The sequence below is a fragment of the Aulonocara sp. 'chitande type north' Nkhata Bay genome, linkage group LG12 (assembly GCF_057382095.1).
Source record: "Aulonocara sp. 'chitande type north' Nkhata Bay isolate Kocher_YH1m ecotype deep benthic linkage group LG12, A_spYH_male_GT1.1, whole genome shotgun sequence".
Taxonomy (NCBI): Eukaryota; Metazoa; Chordata; class Actinopteri; order Cichliformes; family Cichlidae; genus Aulonocara; species Aulonocara sp. 'chitande type north' Nkhata Bay.
Genome location: NC_141355.1, coordinates 31,190,111 through 31,214,510, shown reverse-complemented (window position 1 = coordinate 31,214,510; position 24,400 = coordinate 31,190,111). Strand labels below are relative to the sequence as shown.

At 38.7% G+C, this 24,400-nt stretch overlaps 1 protein-coding gene across 1 annotated transcript in view; it reads right to left on the bottom strand.

Moving 5' to 3' along the window:
- Positions 1 to 24,400, bottom strand: part of LOC147317771 (transmembrane protein 132C) — a 285,996-nt gene that overhangs the window by 82,081 nt on the left and 179,515 nt on the right. The window contains exon 5 of the mRNA XM_086315084.1: positions 2,626 to 2,821. Coding sequence (XP_086171210.1) covers positions 2,626 to 2,821 — 196 coding nt within the window. The remainder of the gene's footprint in view (positions 1 to 2,625; positions 2,822 to 24,400) is intronic.

Genomic DNA, 24,400 nt, shown 5'->3' with positions numbered 1-24,400 from the left:
TTTGAGATTAAATGACCCTAACTAAACACCAGACAATTGTGTGTTTCCGTTTTATAACCTTCCAAGGATTTTTTTTAATGTAGAATTCTCTAATAATTTAGTCATTTAAAGCATTTATTTATCAGATTTTTAAAAAAAGTTACATTTTTTGCTGCAGTATACAGTATAGTTTTTATATTCACAATAATAATAATGATAGGACCACCATAAAAAATATGGCTATAAATACAAATCATGTTTTTTAAAATGAACTGAACCAAACATTTGTACACCCATGTCAGTCATTATGCCATCATTATGTTGCGTATAGCAACAACCCAGCAATCAACTAAAATGACCAACTTTTGCAGTTTTGCACTTATAACACATTATAAAGGCATAAAATAATTTTGCTTTTCATTCCCACAACACCTAATTTATGTTCACAAAAGCTGAATTATATATGAATTATATACATGAATGAATTCTAAATTATATATATTTATTATGATACAATCGGGGGCAAAAAAAACCCAACCCAAAAAGGAAGCCTTGTATTATCCAATAGAAATATTGACTCTTTTTGTAATAAAACATGTAGTAATGTCATTTATGTTTAATGTAAATTTCATATAAGTAAATATCCATCACTCTAATAATAACAGTGATAAAAAATCTTCGGTTATGTTATAAAGTGTAGAGTGTCAGAAGCTGTAGCTCATCCTGACGTTCCATTCACACTGAGCAAAGCAAAATCCCAACAGCCCTGCTATTCGAAATGATGGTTTCAAGCTTGCTTTTTGCAGTGTGTGAAAAAGACAGGGGGTGCAGAGACCTGAACAAAATTGGGTTTTGTCACTAGGGCTTTGCTGTTTGAAGGAGGGCTATCAGGGCAGATTAGCTCTACCTCAGTGGTAATGGAACTAGGAGCATTTTGAAAAGCATTCCCCGCCTCGCTTTTTAGCCTAAGGGTTCTTGGTTGCTTTAGCCAGAGCTGTTTGGGCTTTCCAGTGTATGTTGTAATAGGGATATTTTGTCTTAATAGAAATGTTGCAGGCAGACAGTTTTAAATTTAACTTTATGAGTCTTTTTCTTTCTCTCTCTGTCTCTCTCTGTATGCACCAAATCTACAGTACTAAAGAGTAAAAGATCATTTTACTCATTTACGGTGAAATTTGTTTTACTTCTCCAAATAGATATGTTTTATACACTGTAACTATTTTTGTTCATTTCCTTGTACTTATAAATCTCAAAGAACTCAACGAAGACTCAAATAAATAATGCAAGCAACAAAAAAAACAACAACAAAAAAACAACAAAAGTTAAAAAATTATAATTAAATGTAAATTAAACATATCATATTATTTAACAGAATTTGAATTAGTGCTGGAACCACACTGGCTCTTGCATAGCAGCTGGGACAGGCTTCATGGCCCACGACCCTGATTTAGATAAGCAAAATAAAATGGATGGATGCATCAATTAGTGCTGGCCCTGAGATTAACTGGCGACCTCTCCAGGCTATACCCTGCATCGCACCCTATGCAAGCTGGGATAGGCTTGCATATCAAAAGATATGCAAATAAGCAAAAGAAGATGGATGGATGAATGGAATAGTGCTTGGCCGTTTTTGACTGGACCCCATAAAAGGTTTAATTAAGAGTTTAATTAAAGTATTTGTGTAACATTTGCTATGATCTTTCAAATTTGCTGCCTAGTATGGCCTGCTGCCCACTACAGCTAATTTACAGTGCCAATATGTTATTAGCATTAGATTATTTCCTCTCATTTTCCAAGTGTATAATAAATAAATAAATGCCTATTTTTAATCCTTTGGTTTTGTTCTGAAGACTTGTTGCTAATGTCAGTGCTTTTTAAAGTCTAAGAACATGGAAGGTTTTCCCCTCAACTCCAAATGGTCATGGCAGAGGACCACCAGTCCAATAAACACCAATAAAGGCATCAGGCAGATGCCAGATATTTTTTCCTGTTAAAGGGTTGTTTTTCCTTCCCACTGTCGCCATGTGCTTTAGATTTTTTAGAGTTTCCTCTGTATTATTGAAGGGTCTTCACCTTAGAATAGAAAGTGCCTTGAGGTGAATGTTGTTGTGATTTGGCATTATATAAACAAAACTGAACTGAACTCAATTTACATATGTATAAAGGGCAGCCTTTGTATTTAATTATTACAAGGAAGGACACCTACAGGATACAATAGGGAAGTGAAAGTAAGGGCATCTGTGAATTTTAGGCAATGATTGTTATTACAAGGTCTGTGTGAGTGACTCTATGTCAGTCTGTCAATCTGCATGACTGCTTGTGAGGCTGCTTATTATTTTGAAACCTGTGAGGAAAAAAAAACTGCTGTGTGTCTGTCTAAGAAGGTGGGAGAGAGAGAGAGTGAGAGAGAGAGACCGGGAGGCTTGTAGCAACAGGAGGGGGTAAACAAGTTGACCTTTCCAGCTTTGATCACCCTAGAGGAAGGAGGTGGCTGGGGGTGTCAGCAAGAAGGTTAGAAGGAGGAGGGAAATGGAGGGAAAAATTAAGTCTATTCCAGCAAATGTAACAAGTGTGTGCTGCTGGGAATGTCAATATGTATGCTCATAGATATCTATATCTGTACTCATCTATCAAATCATCCCTTACCTCAGCCAGTGGTACGATGCCCTGTATGTCGGCGCTGCTGATATAGAGGTGTGAAACTTTCTCTGTTTGCCTGGAAGTTGTCTGTGTGCCAGCTGGGTATTCAACGCTCCAGTGTAGAGTCTGGGTTGGCACCAGGTTAATCACGTTATCCACCTCAAAGTCGAGCTGCATCACCTCATAGGAAGGACTTTCTAAACTGCAAAGACAAACAGTGGTTAGAGATGTTAGAGATATTAGAAATATTTGCTGTCTTTATAGGATGCTCTATGGATTTAGACATCACTAACATACTAACACAAAGGCAGTGGAGACCAATATAATACGTAGATTACAGTTATTATTTTTATATGGTAGAATAATTTATTTGTTCTTTAAAATATTCAGAATGGGTACCCTTGAGCCAGTCACAATTCCTGACACTGAACAAACACTACTACCACTGTTTATGACAATGATAATGACCAAATGTTTTAAGGAACAAAGAAAAACAGTGTTTAATACAAAGCAATGTCATTATCAGAAACTCCATATCATATCATATCATATCAGAACAGAACCTCATTATGGGGTACACATCTTAGCTGAGCAGGTTTTAAGTCTTACAAACTTGCTCGAGATCCTACTGTTTAAAGTAAAACTGCATATTTAATGTACACCCTTTGGATAACTGCCTTGACGGACAAGCCTTTTCTAATACCCACATCATCGCTTAGCACTGTTTATCACAGCTGCTGGTGTGGCTCATTTATGCACAAGGTGTCCTTTGGTTTATGTGCCCCAGAGCTAAGGGAGGGGTCTGTAACCCCTAAATCATTATTTGTCAATCATCACAGTTATTGCTGTGGAGGCGTGTGTGTTTTAACCTAAAACATGTTGTTGTGCTAAACCTCAACAAGTAGTTTGCAGTGCTTAAACCTAAAAAGTAAGAAAAAAAAGAACAATTTCGGTTGAAAAAGGTGAAAAATTGAACAACTTTGCAAAAAAAAAGAAAGAAAGAAAATGAACTCCCAGTATATGTCACTAACACCTCTTCAACCTCCTAATACAGATTTGTGGCTCTCTAATATTGATACCGTGGCTCCTGGTGGCTGACATTGCCATAGATAGCATGTCAGTACCAATGCCACAGGGCCCCAACTGCATAATAGTGTGTAGCATTAGGTATCTGAAAATGTGGTATTAAATTGCTCTTTGAGATGAGAACAAACTGATGTAAAAAGTTTACCCGATTAACCTATTGGTATTGCGCGCATCAGTAACTGATTCACTTAAAACTTTCTACCTGGGAAACTACTGCAACTTAAGAAATCTTCTCTTCACATACATCCCGATTCATGTCCTCATTTGTATCCACAGAAATGTGTCTGTCATTTTGACAACTTGGATTCCTGCAGCACATCATGCCCTTATAACTTTTCAGACTGTCATTACCTGCTTTGCTTCCTTGCCTGTCAGACATCCTGATTCTACCTGCTGCTACTGTGAATTACAGACCATTCTATCATTTGTCACCACACAAATTCTTTGCATCTTCTTCTTCTTCTAGACTTCAGCCAGCTTTGAAATAGAGTGTGGTGTCTGAAAGTCAGTGTCAGTAGTGAACACTGTGGTCAGAGTTGGGATAAATGAACGACAAAAAAAATCTACAACAAAAGTGTCATAAAATGCTGTGTTTTTCCCACTTTAAGATGTCACACACAGAGCAAAAGAAACATATCCTGTATTAAATAGAAAAGCTACCTGTAATATGTGTGTAAATTTCTGCATCGAGATAGAAGTCACAGATACCCACTTTACGGTTCATAGCAAGTAGAACAGAAAAGGTTTCCTGGGTTGCATTTTGGAGATAACATTTGCAATACACCAGAGCCAATGATTTCACAGGATAATAACTGATATTTCATCTACATTTTAACAACTGAAAACTCTCTGTGTGGCTATATGTCTAATTCTATTTTTAAGGATTCTCTGTTTCTCGTCTTTATTAACACCCAACCTCAGCAAACACACAAACACAAGCACAGATTTACATGTGTTCAGTGGCTAGTGGAACATTACAAAGAAAGAGCAGCTGTAAATTAATTTTTGAGCTTGTGTTTTAAAGTACCATCTACTACACACACACACACACACACACACACACACACACACACACACACACACACACACACACACACACACACACACAGATCCGCATGGGTTAAAGGCCATGACAAAGCCAATTGCTGAGGGCCTGTGATATCTGGCATGTCATTGTGTCTAGGGAGATGGGGCAAGAGATGTGTTACACTGATAGATTAAGGAGAGAAAGCTGATGGGTGTCAGCTCCCCTTGACCTGCTTTTGTTTCATCTATCTCTGCAAATCTGTCCGCCTTACTTTGTCTCTTAACAAGCCTAACACAACATCATAGTACAGCTAAAATGGTTTCTTTCTTAGTACTAAGTCTGTACAGTAAAGTTGCTATATAGTGAACCATATAGTCTAGAAACAGGACAATTTTATTTATTACTCATCCTGCTTTTAACTTATCCTGCATGCAAACCATGTGTAAGCCATTACATGAAATCTGCTTCCAAGAAGCCTGACTTGATGGTGTTGAGCAGTAGTTTTTTAGGCATTCTGAAGGTCTTTCACAGATTTTTCACAGATTTTCAGTCCAATGCTATGCCTGACAAGGACTTGAGAGATGCATCTGTCCCTTCACTTAATCTGTCTACTGCTTGCTGAAGCCTCATCAGTAAAGTTCTCAATTAAACCATTAAGAGAAACATGGAGAAAAAGCTGAGGTATGCCCAGTTACAGAAGTGCTGAACAGAAAATCAGTGGCAACAGGCCTTATGGAATGTTGAATGAAAATTGGAATTTCTGATTTACTTTTACTCACCTTTTTTGTATATATTAGTATTTATGTAGGAGATCAGAAGAACTGCACAATGGTGAGTTTCTACAGATATCTGTAAAACACGCTCAAAGTTCTGTCATGGTTTGAGGTTGCATCTCAACCAGTGGCGTTGGGGATTTTGTAAAAACTGATGGAATTATGAAAACAGAAAAGTACTGTCAGATTTTAATCCACCATGGGATTTCATCTGGAAAACGTCTGATTGGTAATGGTTTCATTTTTCAGCATGATGATGATCCTAAATATATTACCAATGCATTGAAAGCATACCTGGATAGAAAAAAAAAAACGACAAAGTGGAACACTATCCATCATGGACTATAATTCTCAGAGCCTAGACCTCAACATTACTAAAGCGGTGTCAGATCATCTCGGCACAAAATGCAGTGACCATCCAAAGAAGAGCTCCAGATGTTCTTCAAGAAGCCTGGTTTTCATTTGAAATATTGACTTTCAAACTCTGTTTTAGCCTTAGATCCTGTACTACACTTCGGAGGTGGGGTGCCCCCGGCCTCTCGGCCTGGGGCTCGGTCACTCAGGCACGGCTGGCTGCCGGCGGAGCTCACGGGCGCGTCACTGCAACTCCCCCTGGCTTCTGCTCCGCGGCTGCTGAGTGAGCCCTCATCTGGGACTCTCCTCAGCTCTTTCCGGGACAGTGGCGCGGCTGCCCCTCTGTTGGTCTTCCTTGGTCTCTTGTGTTCTGGGGGCCTCTGGATGTCTGGAGTTTTGATCTCCTCCATACCTGCTTCATGCCCTGGAGGACGGGGCTGTGGCCCCCCCACACCCTCTAGCAGATCATTACATGAAGGAACCTTTAAAAAAAAAAAAAAACAAGCGCGTCCATGCTCACAGGTGTACACACGGGTGATCACACCCACAAACTACACCCTTTTTGGCTCCTACCTCAAAGCACACTGTGTTCTGTTGATCTTATGTGCTGCACAATAATGTTTAATATTTAGTATTTACTGTCATATTCCCATATATCATTGTGATGTTGTTTATTATATTACTCTTGTTCTCTTCTGCTTGTTTTCTTTTTTCTTTCTCAGCAGGTGATCCAGGTGATTGATATATGCATTTTTTTTTTTTTTCCTGCTCATTCTGTTGGTTTTTGTCTTTTGCCCTTCTCCCCCGTCCCTCTTCTCAGCTGTTTCTCTTTCCCTCTTTCTTTCTCCCCTTCTTTCCCCCAGTCAAGTCTGTCCCATATTCAGTAAGTGAAAATAAAATAAACAATAAAAGGTGAATCAAATGGACCATTACGGCAAGGCCGGGATGGTCAATTTGGTAAAGTAAATCCGTTGGGCATCTTTCTTTGCCTTTAGACAACAATTCTGATGGCAAAAGAGCCAAACGGGACGGGCGCAAAAAGAAAAAAAAAAAAAAAAGATCCTGTACTACTATAACCCATTACATGTATTTTCCTTCCAAGAAGCCTGACATTCTTGTAATTGTTTAAAATGGTCTTGAGTATTAATTCTTCAGGTGTTCTGAAGGTCTTTCAAAGGCTTTTTCTGGAAACTAGCTGTTTTTTCACTGATTTTCAGTCGAAGGCTATACCTGACACAGGATTTAAGAGATGCATCTGGCTCTTCAGTTGATCTGTCTACTGTTCACTGAAGCCTCATCAGAAGCCTATTTATTTTTGCAGAAGTTGTAATAGCTTGCTGCACCTATTTCTCATTTTCCTACCACATATAAAGAAGTGAGGAGTGGCTAAAGACTTTTGCACAGTGCTATATGCTTTTCCGCTAAATTGATGTTGGTGTTTTCCACAATCCTTCTATGCATCATCTTCCACTTATGCAACTCACTGTTGACGGAGCCTATCCAAGCTAACATAATGGGAGAGGTGGGGTATACACTAGACAGGTCACCAGTTTGTTGCATGGCTAACGCAGAAACAGACAACCAGTTACACCTACAGACACTTTACAATCACCAGTTAACTAATTCCACCAACTGCATGTCTTTGGACTATGGGAGGAAGCTGGAGTACTGGAGAAAATCCATGCAGACACAGCAAAAAACAGAAACCCCCCCAAAACCTTTCTGCTGTAAGATACCAGTGCTAACCACCATGCCACATACTGTCTAAAAATTAATACTAACTGACTAGATTTATGCAACAGACCTTTCTTGGTGTAGCTCACCTCTCACCTTATGAGAACTGATCCCTACAACCCTGGACAAGCACTGAGGAAGTGACTGATGGATGGGTAGATGTTGATGTGTAAATCTAATACTGTTCCTCCAATATGATATAAATGCAGCATGAGGTAATGATATCAATATCTTTGGACTTGAAACATCCTCTTAACTATCAAGTCCAATTCCATTAGTGTTTTCTGCATATGAAATATTCAGGAGCAATCCTCTGTTTTTCACTTGAATTAAGGTTTTGATGTCTTTGAATTTTTGAATACTGCCATTGTCTACCATCCCCTATGTATGCATGTTCATGTGTATATTCCTCAAAATGACTCATTATTAAACCCCGAAGGACACAGTAGTAGCCCTATTTCATATTTTCCTGGGTGAAACCCAACACACAGCAGTAGTTTAGACATGTACACTCTGAGACACAACGCTCTGTCACTCTTGCTATCTATTCCTGTCTCTCTCACACTCACAGACACTTGCACACAGCCAGTGCACAAGTAACACACTCCTCTCCCTGTTTCACACACACACTTACACATACACACATGTACAAAGCACCACCCAAAAATTGTTCAGTGTGTTTGGGTGCAGTGTAATCGCTGGAGCTGAAAAAGCAATGTGTCTGCAGTGACAGGTTCATTCAGGTGTTAGCTCTGTCCCAACCACAAGGCTCCAAAACAATATAACACTGTCCTCTAGTGCATACGCATACGCAGACACTTTCACACATACACACACCAGTACATTGTTCTCCAACACTCAAAACTGAGCAAACAAAAACCACTGCAGGAGTTCACACTTTCCTGCAGGCAGTAGTGACCTTCAGGTGTTATTCCTGTTACTGATACAATGGGTCAAGGTTGTTCGAATGGGTCAAAATATGTCATCTGACCTTCATTTGCAAACTGCCTTACAACCATGGTCACGCGCAGGTTACAAACTGCTTGACTTTGGTGAACCTGTACTTCTGTGCAAAATAGAAATGAAAAGACATATAATTAAGTGTGGCATTTACACAAGATGAAAGCCCCACAAATGGGCTCTTGCTCATTTTGCCAGCTTTATCTCCCATCCTACAGATAGCTTCAGTAGCTGGTTTATAGAGGTACACTGTGTTGCCTGACGTATTTGCTCATCTGATTTCACACATATGTGAACTTAAATGATATCCCATTCCTAATCCATAAGGTTTAATAAGATGTCACCCTACCCTAGTGGGGTGGGGTGGTAGTTTCAGTTCTTTTGGTAAGGCCTTCCACAAGGTTTAGGAGTGTGTTTATGGGAATCTTTGACCTTTCTTCCAGAAGTCCATTTGAGAGTTTTGTGGACTGATGCACACTTAAATTAGAACAGGAAGGGGGCATCCCAAACTGTTGCCATAAAGTTTGAAAATATCCAAAATGTCTTGGTATGCTTACTTTCACTGGAACTAAAGGGCTGAGCTGAACTCTTTAAAAACAACCCCACGCCTTTATTCCCCCTCCACTAAACTTTACACTTGGCAAAATGCAGTTGCATAGTGCCATTCTCCTGGCAACTGCCAAACCGAGACTTTTCCATTGGATTGCTAGAGAAGCATGATTTTTCATTTCAGAGAATGTCATCTGACACTTTGTGTTGCGCTTGGTAATATAGGCTTGGATTCAGCTACTCGGCCAAGGAAACCCATTCGATGAAGCTGTCTATGCACTGTTCTTGAGCTAATCAGTCAGGTTTCAGAGCCCATCACAGTACAGAAACAGCTTTAGTGAAGGTTATAAATGATCTTCTTATGACCTCTGACAGTGGACTTCTCCTGCTTGACGTTAGTGCAGCGTTCCATACTGTGGACGATATTTTATTTCAGCGATTAGAGAGTCCTCTTCACACAATAAGGCTAGTTATGGTGTTCCACAGGGTTCTGTGCTAGGACCAATTCTGTTTACATTATACATGTTTTACCAATATACTATACTTTACATAGTATCATTAGAAGGCATAGCATAAATTTTCACTGCTCTGCAGATGAAACCCAACTTTATCTATCCATGAAGCCAGATAACACACACAAATTAGTTAAACTACAGGAATGTGTTAAAGACATAAGGATGTGGTTGACCTTGTTACGTGCCAAGGGGTGTGGCTTTGCTTTTGTACTCTGTGTTGTGTTCTATTCATCTTTCAGGCGTCAGGCCTCCTCTGATTGGCCAGTTCGAAGTTGATTGGCAGGTGTCTATTGGCTGGATTGGGCTCAGTTGGCCAATCACACTCCAAGGAACACTACAAATGAGCCGCTCCCTGGCCAGCTGGTGGCTGCTGGCTTCTGCTTTGACAAACATTTGCGAACAGGCATCTTTATGTTGTGTGTGGTGGGAGGCTGGACAGGTAAGCCGGGGTACCCTATACACTGGTTGTAGATTTTACTCTGTTAGTCACACTAGGTTATGCGGTTGATGCCACCCTTGTATGTTTTCACTGACTTTTATCGAGTAGCTAGGTAGGCCTTTTGTTTTGCATTTTTCTTTCAGTTAGGCTAGGCCCTGGAAGCTACTGACCTCTTTTTGTTTTATTACTTTCTTTGATTTGGATCAACCGCCAGTCCTCCTCCCCCACCTCTTTACTGTTGTTAAATTTGACTATCCAGGCAAGCACCCAATAAATCCTGCCTGATACTTAACTGTTCTGTGGTCTTCCTCCTTCATTGATTGTGGTTGTCCAGTGTTGCTGTCTCCTTCCTACCTTTGCCTCCGCCATGGTGGGGGGGACGTAACAACCTCTAATTTCCTGCTTCTAAATTCAGATAAAACTGAGGTTTTTGATGCTCGGTCTAAAAATCGTAGTTACATGGTATCTAACTAGATGCTTATTCTAGATGGGACTACTCTGGCCTCCAGTAACACTGTGAGGATAATCTTGGAGTCATTTTTGACCAGGATATGTCCTTCAATGAGCATATTAAACAAATATGCAGGTTCAAGATTCCCATGATGCACTTAGTGTATCTTCTTCAATCACCTTTTTCAATAACTCTGTGTTTATACACCTCTTTATATTATTAGTTATTTTTAATCTCTGGTTCTGGTTCTTGTCTTTGTGCTGTCTTCCTTCCCTCACTCCAACCGTTCACGACAGATGGCTGTCACTCCCTGCGCCTGGTTCTACTGGAGGTTTTTGTCAAAAGGGAGTTCTTCCTTCTCAAGTGCTTGCTTATAGGTGGTCATATAATTTTTGGGGTTTTCTCTGTTTTCACTGTATTATGTAGGATCTTTACCTTGCAATATAGTACCTTGAGGCAACTGTTCTTGTGATTTGGCGCTGTATAAATAAAACTGAATTTAATTTAATTGATTTTTTGTCATATCTCACATTTTTTTAATCATTACAGTTTTATGACATTTTCAATAAGTTTGTTCCTAATGATGCCACATCATCGCTTTTATTATTATTGCTTTTCAAACATACAAACTTGCCCTAAGGGAAAATTAAAAAATACTCAATTTTGCCTATACACTTTTCATAAAGTGAACTATTTATACATTTACTGTTTGCCATGGGCCCTAAATTAAAGTATCATATTGTATTGAGGGGCTCACTGGTATACCATCCACAGTACCAACCTGTTATGGCAAAAAGAGCCACGTAAAAAGCCAAGTATTAAAGCTGAGCTGTTAATTTACCCATCAGGTTCCTACCCTCACCTGTGGTCACAAGCTCTGGTTTAGTGACCAGAAGAATGATTCATTTATTCCAGCGCTGGAAATTCGTTTCTTCAATGGATGCATGCATAGATGGAGCTGTAGGTTGTATGAAAAAAAAAAAACCAAAAAAAAAACCCTTTTGTTCAAAAAAATGCAATTGAACTTTAATTACAATAATACTAGTAATAATCTTTAGTCATTCGACTGTTTTCCTACCCTCCATACTCAAGTACATATCTCTGGCCACTGTAGGACAAACAACTCTGACTGCGATTGCAGGCTGTCAGTTCGCTGTTTACATCAGCTGTCAATATGTGTCTGCGTCTTTTTACTCTGGAGGAGGCTGTAAAACATTGTCAAATGAGTCAGATACGAGTAGATGAGTCAGTGAAACTCAGTTCTGTCAAAGGACAATGATACTCAGGTGAGTTGTTGAACTGAACTTTTCTGTCAGCAGGTGCTGCTGTTAGCCTCTGTTAGCTGTTGGGTAGTAAAACTTTCTTTGAAGTTAATCTAATATTGTTGGACTCAGACCCTTAGCAAATAAACTCTCACCTGATGTGAGAATGTAAACTGTTTCTCAGAGGGTATCTGAGCTGTTCTTGTTTAGCTGCCTCCTTGTCAGCTGTCCAGAGATGGAAGAGATGCATATCTCATCTGATGACAATAAATATTTGCAGTAATATTTGGAATAAATAAGTTGTTTTTTGCACATTTTCTTGTTTTTACTGCCCTGACCTGTGATGAGGCTTGATATAAGGAGTAAGAGGATGATATTTTATTCCAACACTATTCTCTTTTCACCTTTTCAGTTCAGGGGACCCCTTCTCCGATGATAAAACATAGGGCTGATCCTTCATATCTTAAGTCTGAAGGTGCAGATGTGAATTAAAATTCACCTCCACAGCAGACAAACATTATATATAAGTTGTCTTCTCCTCTGCCTATGAGATACTACATATGTTGCCAGTCTCTAGCCATACATAAAACATGATTAGGCAAAATGGCCATCTTGGCCACTGTATTCAAGATGTTGGGGTAACATGGTGTTTTCCACAAAGTTCATGACAATGCATCAGTTTAAAAAGGATATACTGTGGTCATAAAGGGAAGGACATGGTCAACAGAAATTCACAGGTAGTCTGTTGCATTTAAATCAGCGGTCCCTAACCAATGGGCTGGTCCGTGAGTTGTGTGGTACTGGGGCACGAGAGTTGAGGCTCGGGTGTGAGATGTATAGTTTTCAGGGGTTTTATTGTTAGTATTTTAAAATTGTTTTTATCGTTAACTCAGTTTCCATGGGTCTTTTCCCATGTGTTATGAATAAATCTTCTTTTTTTGGTACCGGTACTGGTTTTATTTTGCTATATTAATCTGTGACACCTTTTCCATTTTCCAAATCTTTTAATGTCCAATTTTGATAAGGCTTTGGAAACTAAAGCCTCAGTTTCCTGTTTTTATCTTACAGAAATGGCAACTGGTCTGGTCTTCTCCAAGGATGAACAAGTTCAGAGAAGCCCTTCTGCTTATCCAGGATAGAAAAATGGCCATCTGAGTTATTGCTACCAACTTAGCTTGAAGCTTTCTCACCATTCTCTTCTGACCTCTGAAAACAATCCTAGAGATGGTTGTGCCACAAAATCGGCTGGTTTTCATCTTCGTTTTGTGTTGTTGGCTTTTTGTTCACATGTAAACACTAAAATAGAGATCGTATGCGTGTAGTCATTGTGATAGAAATATGTTTTGGTGTATTGAACTGTAGCTTCAGATTTATGTAGTTAACTGGTAATTATGTGACAATGTGTTTCAGGTCATTTTATGGAGTAACATGAAAGTAAGGTAACATGTAGAATGATGGATTACTTTCTTCAGCGGGTAATTAATCATCAAACCATCAAACCATCACTTACTGTTATTCCTTTGATGTAATACCCTTGAAAAGCTAGCCATTGCATAATTTCACTACTTTCATTGTGGTTTAATAAGGTTATTGGTTATTTTGTATGAGAAATACATAATTTGACAATTTCATTGACAGTGCTCATTAAAATCCATCGTAATATTTATCTAATTAGATGACTGAGTAGCAAACTGCTGTGGTGTCGTGTATTCTCGAAAAAGAAAAAAGTAATAATACAACTTAATTAATTCATTTATTTATTCAACTAACTGTTATTTTCTTGCACTTAGCAAGACACAGTTCTTATAGTGGTGGTTGGTTAATGTGCTGGCACCCCATTCCTTTCAGTTATCCAGCCACAGCATTCTTATACTGTATACAGAGTTTATAGGTAATAGTACTTCGTATTGTTTTTTATGTAACCAATGAATTATATTTTAAGTGTACTATAGAAAAGTAAATTTGATAAGCAGAGGAAAGATGTTAGACAAAAAACACAGAAACAATCACAATCTCTTATAAAACAGCCCTTTAAATACTTCATAGAGCCGAACATCTATCTGCGTGTAGCCAGTTACATAGACTGGACTAGCCTATAAACCCAGATATAAAGATACTCTTTTGGCAGCAGTCAGTGTCTTGTGAGACGCACTTGCTGGACTCACACTAGTGTGTAACTTGTTTGGCACATCTGGAGTCTCAGAGCTGATTAGGGGAGATGATTGACATTTCCCCCCCTGTTTATCTATTTAGCTATCAATTAAGCAATTTAGCTTCTAGAATGGTCAGTTGAGATAAAAATCTTGTTTGCAGTCTCATTGATTCTCTTAATCCCTCATTCTTTAGCACCTGGAGAACCTGTTTGTGTTATATATGCATTCATATTATATTATTTATTTTGCCCAGTAGCATGAGTGTGTGTCTGTGTGTGGCAATGGGTTGTTGAAAGTGAAAAGAGGATATCTGGCACACTGACCCAAGAGGGAAAGCAAATACAAATACACCAATTTTGGGGAACCTCCAGTAGCCTTACAATAGAAGTAGAAACACTGTCAAGGGTGTAACACACATCGCTTAGTCCCAGCTTTAAAAAATAAAACATAAAAACATAGAGACAGCAACTGTGATTGAGTTAGGAAGTTAGATTTGAAAGTTAAGTTTGCCATTGCATCCAATATATGCCACTGTAGAACCACAGCAGCTGATTTGAAACTGATGCATTTTATTCCTCAATCGAGGTATGTGACTCATGTATTAAATGTTTAAATATTCATCAGTGAATATAAATCACAACTAAACTAAATGTTAGTGTGGTGTTTGATCATGATGATTACTGAGAACTGTATTTTTCCCCTCGAAAACTTGCATTGTTTTTGTTAGAGGAGTTCAGTACCTTGTGGCTCTGCTGTAATTCAACCCTGTTGCTGACCCCTTGCTAGCCTGTCCTCCTTAAGAGAAGCAGAAGGTAGCTGTAGAAAAAATCTTTCCCTTTAAGTCACCCTCAAAGCTGCAAAAAAAAAAAAAAATCACATATACAATCCGCATAAGCACACACACACACACACACACACACACACACACACTGATGCACACCATGTAGTAAGTGCAGGGAGGACAGGTTGTCTTATCAAAGTGTGCTACAGGAAAGTGGTGGTATCAGGGGAAATTCAAAGGACAATAGAGAACAAACACACACACACACACACACCAATAGGCATGCACCGCTGGCAAGAAGAGAGGCAACATCCCCTGGAAGAATACAAGGTGGGATGGAAAGGATGGAAACCGGAGGAGAACAAGAAAAAAAAAAGGTGAAGGAACAATTTTTCTCTTTTTGCTCAGAGGAAGTTGTCACTTACAGCATTTCCCCTCAGCACCTGCACAGCCAGTGGCTGACAGCAGGTGTGTGTATTTCTTACACAGAGAGAAACATAGGGAGATATGAGACTAATGCAAAAAGAAAGAGATACTGTAGGTAGGTATAGACAGACAGACAGACAGACAGATAGACAGACAGATAGAACCACACACAGACACAGAGAGCTGTCAGAGATATGTTTTTTGCTAAAGGAAGACAGACAAAGACTCAAACATAGGGGAGGCGATGCCAGGCAGAACCACAGGACGATATCACGCTGTCATAACCATCAACCACCTTCACCTTCATTGTTTGTGTGTGAGTGTTTGGACACATAGATGCAACGCACTGTTGCAGACAACCCCCTGTCAGTTTGGTTTAAAGCCCACCAAAACCATGTGTGTGAGTGTGTTTGTGGGTAAAGGTGCATATAATTTTGTGCATTTTAGTGAGTTTATTTCATTCCAGCCAGGCAGTCCATCATCCATTCAGTCTTAATTTCAACACCTCACTGTGCACTTGGATGCACACATGCAACCATGCATCCACACGCACAGACACACGCTGGGTCTTTTTAAAATGTTTTAGCCTCCACTGACCAGCTGTCGGATCTGGGTTGCCATCAGATATCAAACCCTATAATGTCAAGGGAAATGTTAGAAAGAGAGAAAGCAGGATAGGGTGCTATTTTAAAATCTACAGCAGGACAACCCCTTGGAGTTGCCCACAGAAAAAGAGAGGACTGTTTGGTTGCACTGGTAGAGGGTAGTTAAGAGTAATTAAGAGACAAAGATACTAAATAAAGAGAGAGAATGTTGTATGCAATTGCAGATTATGAAACAACATTACAATTTTGTGACTTGAATGTTACCTCATTTGGTTTAGTGCAGATTAGTGAGCTATGGTGTAATTTCACTTTTCCCCCAATTTTGAATATTATATTTGTTATGTTCTATATGACATCTGCCGCCATTACTTCTGATTAAAGATTGCACAGAGCAGAAACCTATTTACTTAATTTCTCAATAGATAAAACAAAGTTTTACAAAGAAATGATGTTGGTTGCCAAAAATCAACTGTAAAATGTAAATAATTTCTTAAAAAAAAATAAAGAGGCCAATTATATTGCATGTAAGACATTGCAAAAAACCCCAAAAACGTCTGCCTACTATGGTTTCCTATGGTTGTCTGTCTCTCTTTGTTAGACCTGGGATAGACTCTGACCTGTCTAGGGTGTACTCCACCTCTAGAAAGGGGTAGGAAAGCCACCAGCTCCTTTCGTGACCCCGAGTTAAGTATTTAAGAAAATGCATGAATGGAGCCAAAAAGCAGAAATATCAGTGACAAACAGACCTCTTTTAACCTCTCTCCCTTCACACTGACTAATTTATTCTTACACATAGAAGTATGCTCAAACAAAAATTTTAAATATTGACAAAAGGTTATTCTATTTACTGATAATTTCAAACCTCAGAGAAGATGCCTAATTTTCCTTTTCGTGCTTTTTTGTCAACACTGACTATAAAACACTGGGAAGATAAGCAGATCTATAGTGCTTGTGTCTGTGTGGAAGACAAAGAGAGTGAGTGTCCAAGCTGGTGAGGTTGTCAATGAGAGGACAGAGGGGACTCTGGGGGAATGAGCTTGCAGAAACAAAGGACATGCACAGACTCAAAAACACATCACAAACTACTGTACACATACAAGTAAATACACACAGTCTGCTAGATCATGCTGAAGTGAAAACTGTATTTTGATAAAAATGCCATGTTTCTATGCTCCTTATTGAAATTTGTACATGTGCTACTAACAGATGTTCACAAGTAAAAGTTAAGACGATAAGAGTTCTGAAAAATACGATCATACACACTTGTATTTTATAGAAAGGTAATTTTTCATAAAAAATCATACAATTAAAAATAATAATGTACAATAATCTACATTGTCTTTCAAATAAGATACAATTATGCAAACCTTGTCTCTGGTGTCTGATGGTTGCAACAGCTGTTAAGGCATTATTGTTGTATACTAACCATAAAATACAAACATTCACACATAATAGGTATTTTTTGGATGATTTCTGCCGGGTAGTCGTGATCCACATAAATCTGACGTCCATCTATGCGTATATCCTTCTTCATCCATGCTTTTTTCAACAATAATAATAGGTATTTTTTAAAGGATGTTTTGTACTTACACTCATCCCACTCGCTCTTTTTAAACACTAGATAGAGAAAGCAAAATGAAGAGAGTTTGACTGACTATTCCAGTTTTTTGTCTTACAGTGTTCGTTGTATACATTTCTATATATTTCTATATATTTCCATCCTTGCCAATTTGTGGTACTGCAGATACCTCCATGATTTTATCCCTGGTGAAGTTATGTTTCTCAGTATTATTTCTATCTTGTACAATTTTCCTCTCGCTCTGTCTTCCTCTCACAGCCGCTATGCCAGCTATATCCTTTTCTGATTGCACATAGGCCCTTTTTCTGACATATACAGGCCCCCTGTCAAGCACTTGGACCCATACATACAGACCTATGCTACGTCTTATTCTTGTTTGCCCTTTCTTACTCACAGCTACCCCCTATCAGGACAACCAAATAGTGCCCTGTTTTTCTAACATACACAGATGAACACGCTTGCTTGAATATTGTCTGTTTTTATCATTTACCCATTTTTTAAGCTATTCATACTACCTCCCTCTTTCCTTATTTTAACCACAGTGACACACTCTCTCTTTCCATCACATACGGGACAAACACAGACCCCCAACCCAGATCTTCACCAATGTGCAACATGCAAATGCTTTTAAGAGAAGCCCAGCAAAGGGACAACAGTGTGTGTCTACACCTGTGTATGAATGTGTTTGCATACTTAAATCGCCTCTGAGGCATAATGTTTTGTCTTTTTTACTTTTTCTGGTTTTTTTAAATGAATTTAATGCTTTTCTTTCGGGCACATAACAGAGAGAGCTTTCTAAATCATGTTAGATTCTACTTATAATTACTCACATTTTCAATGTTTCTTTTGCCATATTAGTCAGCTCAGTCTTGGTATTTGGTTTACTCGCCTGTGTAATTAATTATATGCAATAAACTACATCATTGTGCATTGAATAAAAGAACAAGAATCACAAAACAACTCTCTAAATACGCAGTCTTTTTAATCATTCTAATGGTTTACAAATTTTTATTTGGTAAATAAACAGTGTATTTTATCTACCTTTGCTACTACAAGATGGCAATGAGTGATTGCAGGCCCATCACAATATAAGAAGTACCGTGGCTGTTTCTGCGATTGTGCGATGGCAATACTGAATAATTTACAGTGTCTACCACTACTTTGCACTTTGTTGCATTTTAAAGTTTCAAATACATGAAAGCCTCTGAGAGAAAGAGGAAAAATAGAAGAGAATTGGTGAGTCAGAGAAGACAAGAGGAAAATGAGAGAAACATAAAGAGATGAAAAACAGCAAGAGATACAACGGCATGGGGAAGACAGAGAGATGCAAGGCAGACTTAGAAACATACACAGACAAAGTAAACATGATCCAGATCCAAAAGTAGTGAAGGAAACATAAGCAGATTGAGATGCTGAATTTCTGTGACTGTTCTGGTTGTCTAATTGCTGCAAAATAGCAATATATTTATTATTATCTGGATGAAAGGGCTTCTCTGCCCAGTTTTCAGAGTTTTCAGTGAGGCTACTTAGTATTATGGTTTATGTTTCGCCTCTGTCAGTGCGCCCCAGGGTGGCTGTGGCTACAATGTAGCTTGCCATCACCAGTGTGTGAATGTGTGTGTCGATGGGTGGATGACTGGATGTGTAAAGCGCTTTGGGGTCCTTAGGGAGTAGCAAGGCGCTATACAAATACAGGCCATTTACCATTTACCATGTTTCGTTTTCTTTACTTATGCAAATGTAAAGACTGAAAATATTGGACAAAGTCATCTACATGTATGGCAATGAGAGGTTTGCTAAGGCAGGGAGACAGCAAAAAAACATAATGCATTTTCATGAATGCACCATGCAACAGAATAAAACCTATTCCCTAACCTACCCTACTCTAATAGCTTTTTAATTTTAAGTTGATAATTACAGTGTTCTTCCAGCATGTAATCATCGGCTAGTGAGAGTGACCACTAATATTCTGTAAGTTCTTAAGAAAGAACAAATGCAGAGGAGTCTTTGTTTGTGTAATTAAACATTGACAACTCAAGATAAATAACCAAAGTAAAGTAGACAAAAAACACAACCAGAATCATCTAAAACAGCTAAACAATAAAGTCTTTTAAAACAAAATGTGTAGCAAACTTTTTAAGTGCATACATTAACTTTTTATTATTATTACAAATATTTTATTTTTTTCCAACAAGCTCGATTATAAAAAGGCAGACAGAAATCAGCTCACTGTACACTGTGTCGGCTCTGATTTACACTTTATTGGTTCCCATTGCACCTAAATCCCCTTTCCCCAATCTCACACTTACACAGACATAGACAATCACAAACTATCGATCTGTGGGCTATGTGAGTGAAAAATCCGGTGCAAAAGAAGACTGACAGCTGGCAACAAACAAAAGCACACATTTTAAAATCAAAAAGCACAGTCACAGATGTAGTATTAAATGCTGTCGACCTATCCTCCATCCCAACCCGATAACCTCTCTCTTTCTTGCCATTACACACATAGATACACGCTCTAACTTTTCCTCTGTGTCCGTAATCAGATATTGATTTAATGCAGCACCAGATATCACATCCATCTCTGCCTTTCTCTATTTTCTCTGATATTTTTGTGCTTTCGTGATATCTGTCCAGTGTCATGGAGACACGCCTTTTGAGATAAGACCTTGTTGACCCAACCAAGAAACAGATAAAAATGTCTTTGTTTAATTTATTTGTTTCGGAGAAAAAAGTTAATGCAGGTCAGGATGAGAGAGGATCCAGACTGCTGCACCTGCAGACTTTTAACCTGATATTACTGATTCAGTGTATTGTGTTTTGATATGACACCTCTTTCTTTTCATTTAACCCACATTAAGAGGACATGGGTTGTGTGCACTTTGTGGCAGTTTAGCATTTTTGTTTGACTCCTCGGTGATCAACAAAAAATATTAAATGTTAATAAGATAGCATGTACTTTATTTAAAACTCTTTAGGGATTCCATCTTGCTCACTCGACAGAAAAGCACACCTGCTATTTATTTTAGAAACAAACAAGAAAATAGATTTTGTTTTTAGCACAGTGGCGGGTGTTATAAAAAAAACTAACCATAAGGAAAGCCAGGAGGGTTTTAAGTAATCGCTTGCTTGTGGCTTGAATAGCACTCTGCTCCCACTGTGAATTTTAACCGTGGCATATGCAAAATAGCCTTGCAAAAAGTCTTGAAATTATTTTGTCTGCAATAGCACTAAACGCCTACAGAATTTTAGTGGATTTCCCACAGTTTAATTTCCTGTTGTGTCTATCTATAAGCCTTCGTGAACTCTGGAAAACAAATATATGCCAATCCCTCTGTGGAGGAATCTAATTTATTTTAGATGTGGGGAGTGTTGTAAAGATTAGTCTAGCTGATATTTGTGCTATAAAAAAAAATAAACTAAACAGAAAGAAAATAGGGGTGGTGAGAATAAAGGAGAGAGAATGAACTAAGACATGTCAACCTAACAAGCAGTACAAGGGAGAAAAACAGGAAAGAAAATCTATGTGCATGGAAAATAGTTATGAAAACATTTGACAACAATAGTACAAGAAAGTACCTGATATATTTTGCTTGGTTTAGTGTCCTGAATGCTCTGCAGCTTTCAGCTGTGCTATGCTTCAACTGTGACAAGAAAAATTCACTGCACACCTGAATATTCTTATTAGCGTGGAAATGTAGAGCAGACAACAGAAAGAAAAAGGTTCAGAGAATTAAGACACTTACGACCTGGGAATGAATGACAATAAGCAAGAATCAGTGACAAAGTTACATTGGGATCCATTAGTGGTTAATGATCAATATTATTTAAATGTATATTATGCATATGATGTATCTAAGTGATTTATTTTATTACTATCGTGTTTATTTAGTGTATGTCTTGTTTGCTGTTGTATAACAACACCAGTTCCTTGAAACTGCCTGAAAACAGCATAAAGGCTTATCTTAAAGCCACTTTGTGAAAGCTTGATGGTGCATATAAAAGATAAGACACTGATATTTATCAACAGTCCACAATCTTAAAAGCAAGAAAAAATGGACAAAGGTGAAGAGGATAAAATATTCTCTCACATTCTGAACACACACACAGAGTGTATTTTATACATTTGTGCAAAATGAAATGAAGCGATAGCACGGATTTCTGCATGTGTACAGGCATTCACGTTTGAGGGAACGCCTCTGTTTTTATTGCACTAAATGTGTCTTCTTTGTGTTACACAGTGATGCGTAAAATCTATGAAGTCTCTACAGTGAACTAATTGTCATTGTTTTTTTATTGTACCGTTTTCATTGTTTTGGTCTCAGAAAGGAAAATGACTCAATCGCTGGCTTTTTACAGTATGATGGATTTCTGCACGCCCACACACACACACACACACACACACACACACACACACACACACACACACACACACACTTGCCGTGCTCAAATGTACGCATACACACTCTGACAGAGACTCCAAAAGAGAAAAAGAGAAAGAATGAATTATTAATCACGCCGCCTAATTATGGTGTGTGGCCCTGAGAGAGATATGATCCTGGGGAAATCACATCTAACAGTCATTTATCACAACAAATAGAGTGAAAAACACTGGTTAGAGGAGAAGAGAGAGCAGACGAAACTAGAGAGAAGAAGAGAGAGCAAGAGCAGAGCAAAGAAGGCCAACTGTGCTATCAGATTCTACTATTAAAATATGCTAAGGAGATGCAAGGATAGGGAGGCAAGAGGAAGGGTAAAAGGAGAGTCTAAAATACTAAATTAGGAGATGCTCAAGGGAAACTAAAGCCCATAACAGCGTCAAAACGGGGTTTACATCACAACAAATTTCATTTTCCAAAACAAGGATTAAATATATAAATGGAATGAAAAAGAAAAGAGTACAGGTTCATATTGAGTAACCTGCGCAACAACTTAGTCAAGCAGTTCTTCTTTTTACTCATTGGATTTCCTGCTTTTATTGTAAGTAGAAGAGTGAGAGATTTTTTTCCTCCCAGACTGTATGACTTGACATTTAGCCTTGCGTATATTTGGCCACTAATAATATACACAGGGGCATCTGAGCTGTGCCATGGCATGGCATGGTGGACTAGGCTGATCTGAAAGAGTGACTGAATCAGGCCAGGTATCAAATCCAGACTGTCAGCCATGCAGACCACGAGCCCACTCAGGCTTTTAAAAAAATAAAACACCAACTCCCAGAAGGCTCAGCTCTTTGCCTCTCCACCTCCTCTCCCGACAGCTCAGAAGGAGGTGGGGTGATGGTGTGTGCAAATGCATGCATGTGTACGAAAGCAGAATTCTTGGAAGAAGCAGGGAAGAGGGAGTGATGGAGTGAGAAAAATGCTGAATAGGAGTTGGGAAAGCAGCAGGAACTTGGAAAATAGGCAGAGAGAGAAATGCAGTAGTGTACCACTGTTCCCCCAACAAGGCCACCGAGGAAAAACTGAGAGAATTTCTGGAGTCACTTATAGGGAGCATCTATTTGTAGGTTTGCACTGCACACGAATGTGTATGTGTTCATGCATATCTTTGAGACCATTTTGGAGGCCAAATGTCAGGTTCCCTCCATGCCTGAAGCCACTTACATCAGATGGTAAATGGTCTAGATGCAAAGTGAAACAAGCCTCTGGGTTCAATTCCTCTGCTCATTCCAGTGGCCCTGCCAATCAAACAGGGTCAGACTAAGACAGAATGGGATGGAGTGGGTGAAGAGATCATGGAACAGAAAAGAATAAAAAAAATGGGGTGAAAAAAGCCCAAATAAAATATAATTTAAGAGAAAAGGGCAATAAAGAAAATCTTTGAATGGACCATTACTTGTACACGTTTGTGTGTTTGCATTAAAGAATCTTAAATGACATCGACTTTCAGAAAGGTCACTTTACACACACACACATACACCTTTCTCTACAGTGTTCTTGGAATCAATTGGCAAGTAAATGCTAGGACATTTTGTGTGTGTTGACACTTCTGGCATTATAACACTTAATGTCAATTAGAGTGACAGGTAGACAGGTCATTCTGAGGAGGAGACAGTGACAAAGAGTGAAGACAGAGTGTCAAAAGAGGTTTAGACTTTTGATTTCCTATGATGAAAAGTGTTGCAGAAAAAGCACAAGTCACAAATACAATCTTAGCTGCCCTCACAAGTGCGCGTGCAAACACACACGCATACTAACAGACAGCAAAAACAGAAGCTGTGAATAGCATGTGAATGCTTTGAGACTGCCATGAATAGCATTTAAATACAAATAGCCAGAACATCCTTTCCCACTGTATATTTTTATTAGCGCGCAAATATTCGTGAGACTGACATAATGTATTTATCATCCAGCCCATACCTAAATTTAAGTATTGCCATTAAGTCTGCCACAAAGGAGACAGATCTCACCATTTTCCTGCAAGGACTCAGCTCTTATACAAGCTATTCATGTAGACTGAAAGCATCAAAAAATACTTTCAGAATGTCGGATTCACATAGTCAGAAGAGCTATGTTTAACTTTGCCTTTATTATTACCCCTCAGAACATTTGGTTTGCAGTCAGATATTGGATACATACAGATGTTCAGTTTTTTAGTTGGTTTTTTTGTTGTGGTTGTTGTTGCTGTTTAAATACAGATGTGCAAAATCCCAGCCAGGCACAGTACAAAAAAAGGAGTCAGTATCTGTACTTAGGAAACAAACCCACAGGTTGTCCAACTTGTGCAACTGTGATATTTCTGTTATGGCCCTTTAGTTTAATTTCAAGCTGAGCTTATAGCAGCAGAGGGGCACCGTTTGAGATAACACACTTAAGAACAACAGGTGTCCTGATATCCTCTCATTTTACACAGATAGATTAACAACATGAATTGAACATGCAAAAATGTAGAAATATGCAGTGCTGCAAGCCACATCTCAAACGTTCCTGATCATTCTGAAAATGCTACTAATGGTAAATGGCCCGCATTTATATAGCGCTTTACTAGTCCCTAAGGACCCCAAAGCGCTTTACACATCCAGTCATCCACCCATTCACACACTGGTGATGGCAAGCTACATTGTAGTCACAGCCACCCTGGG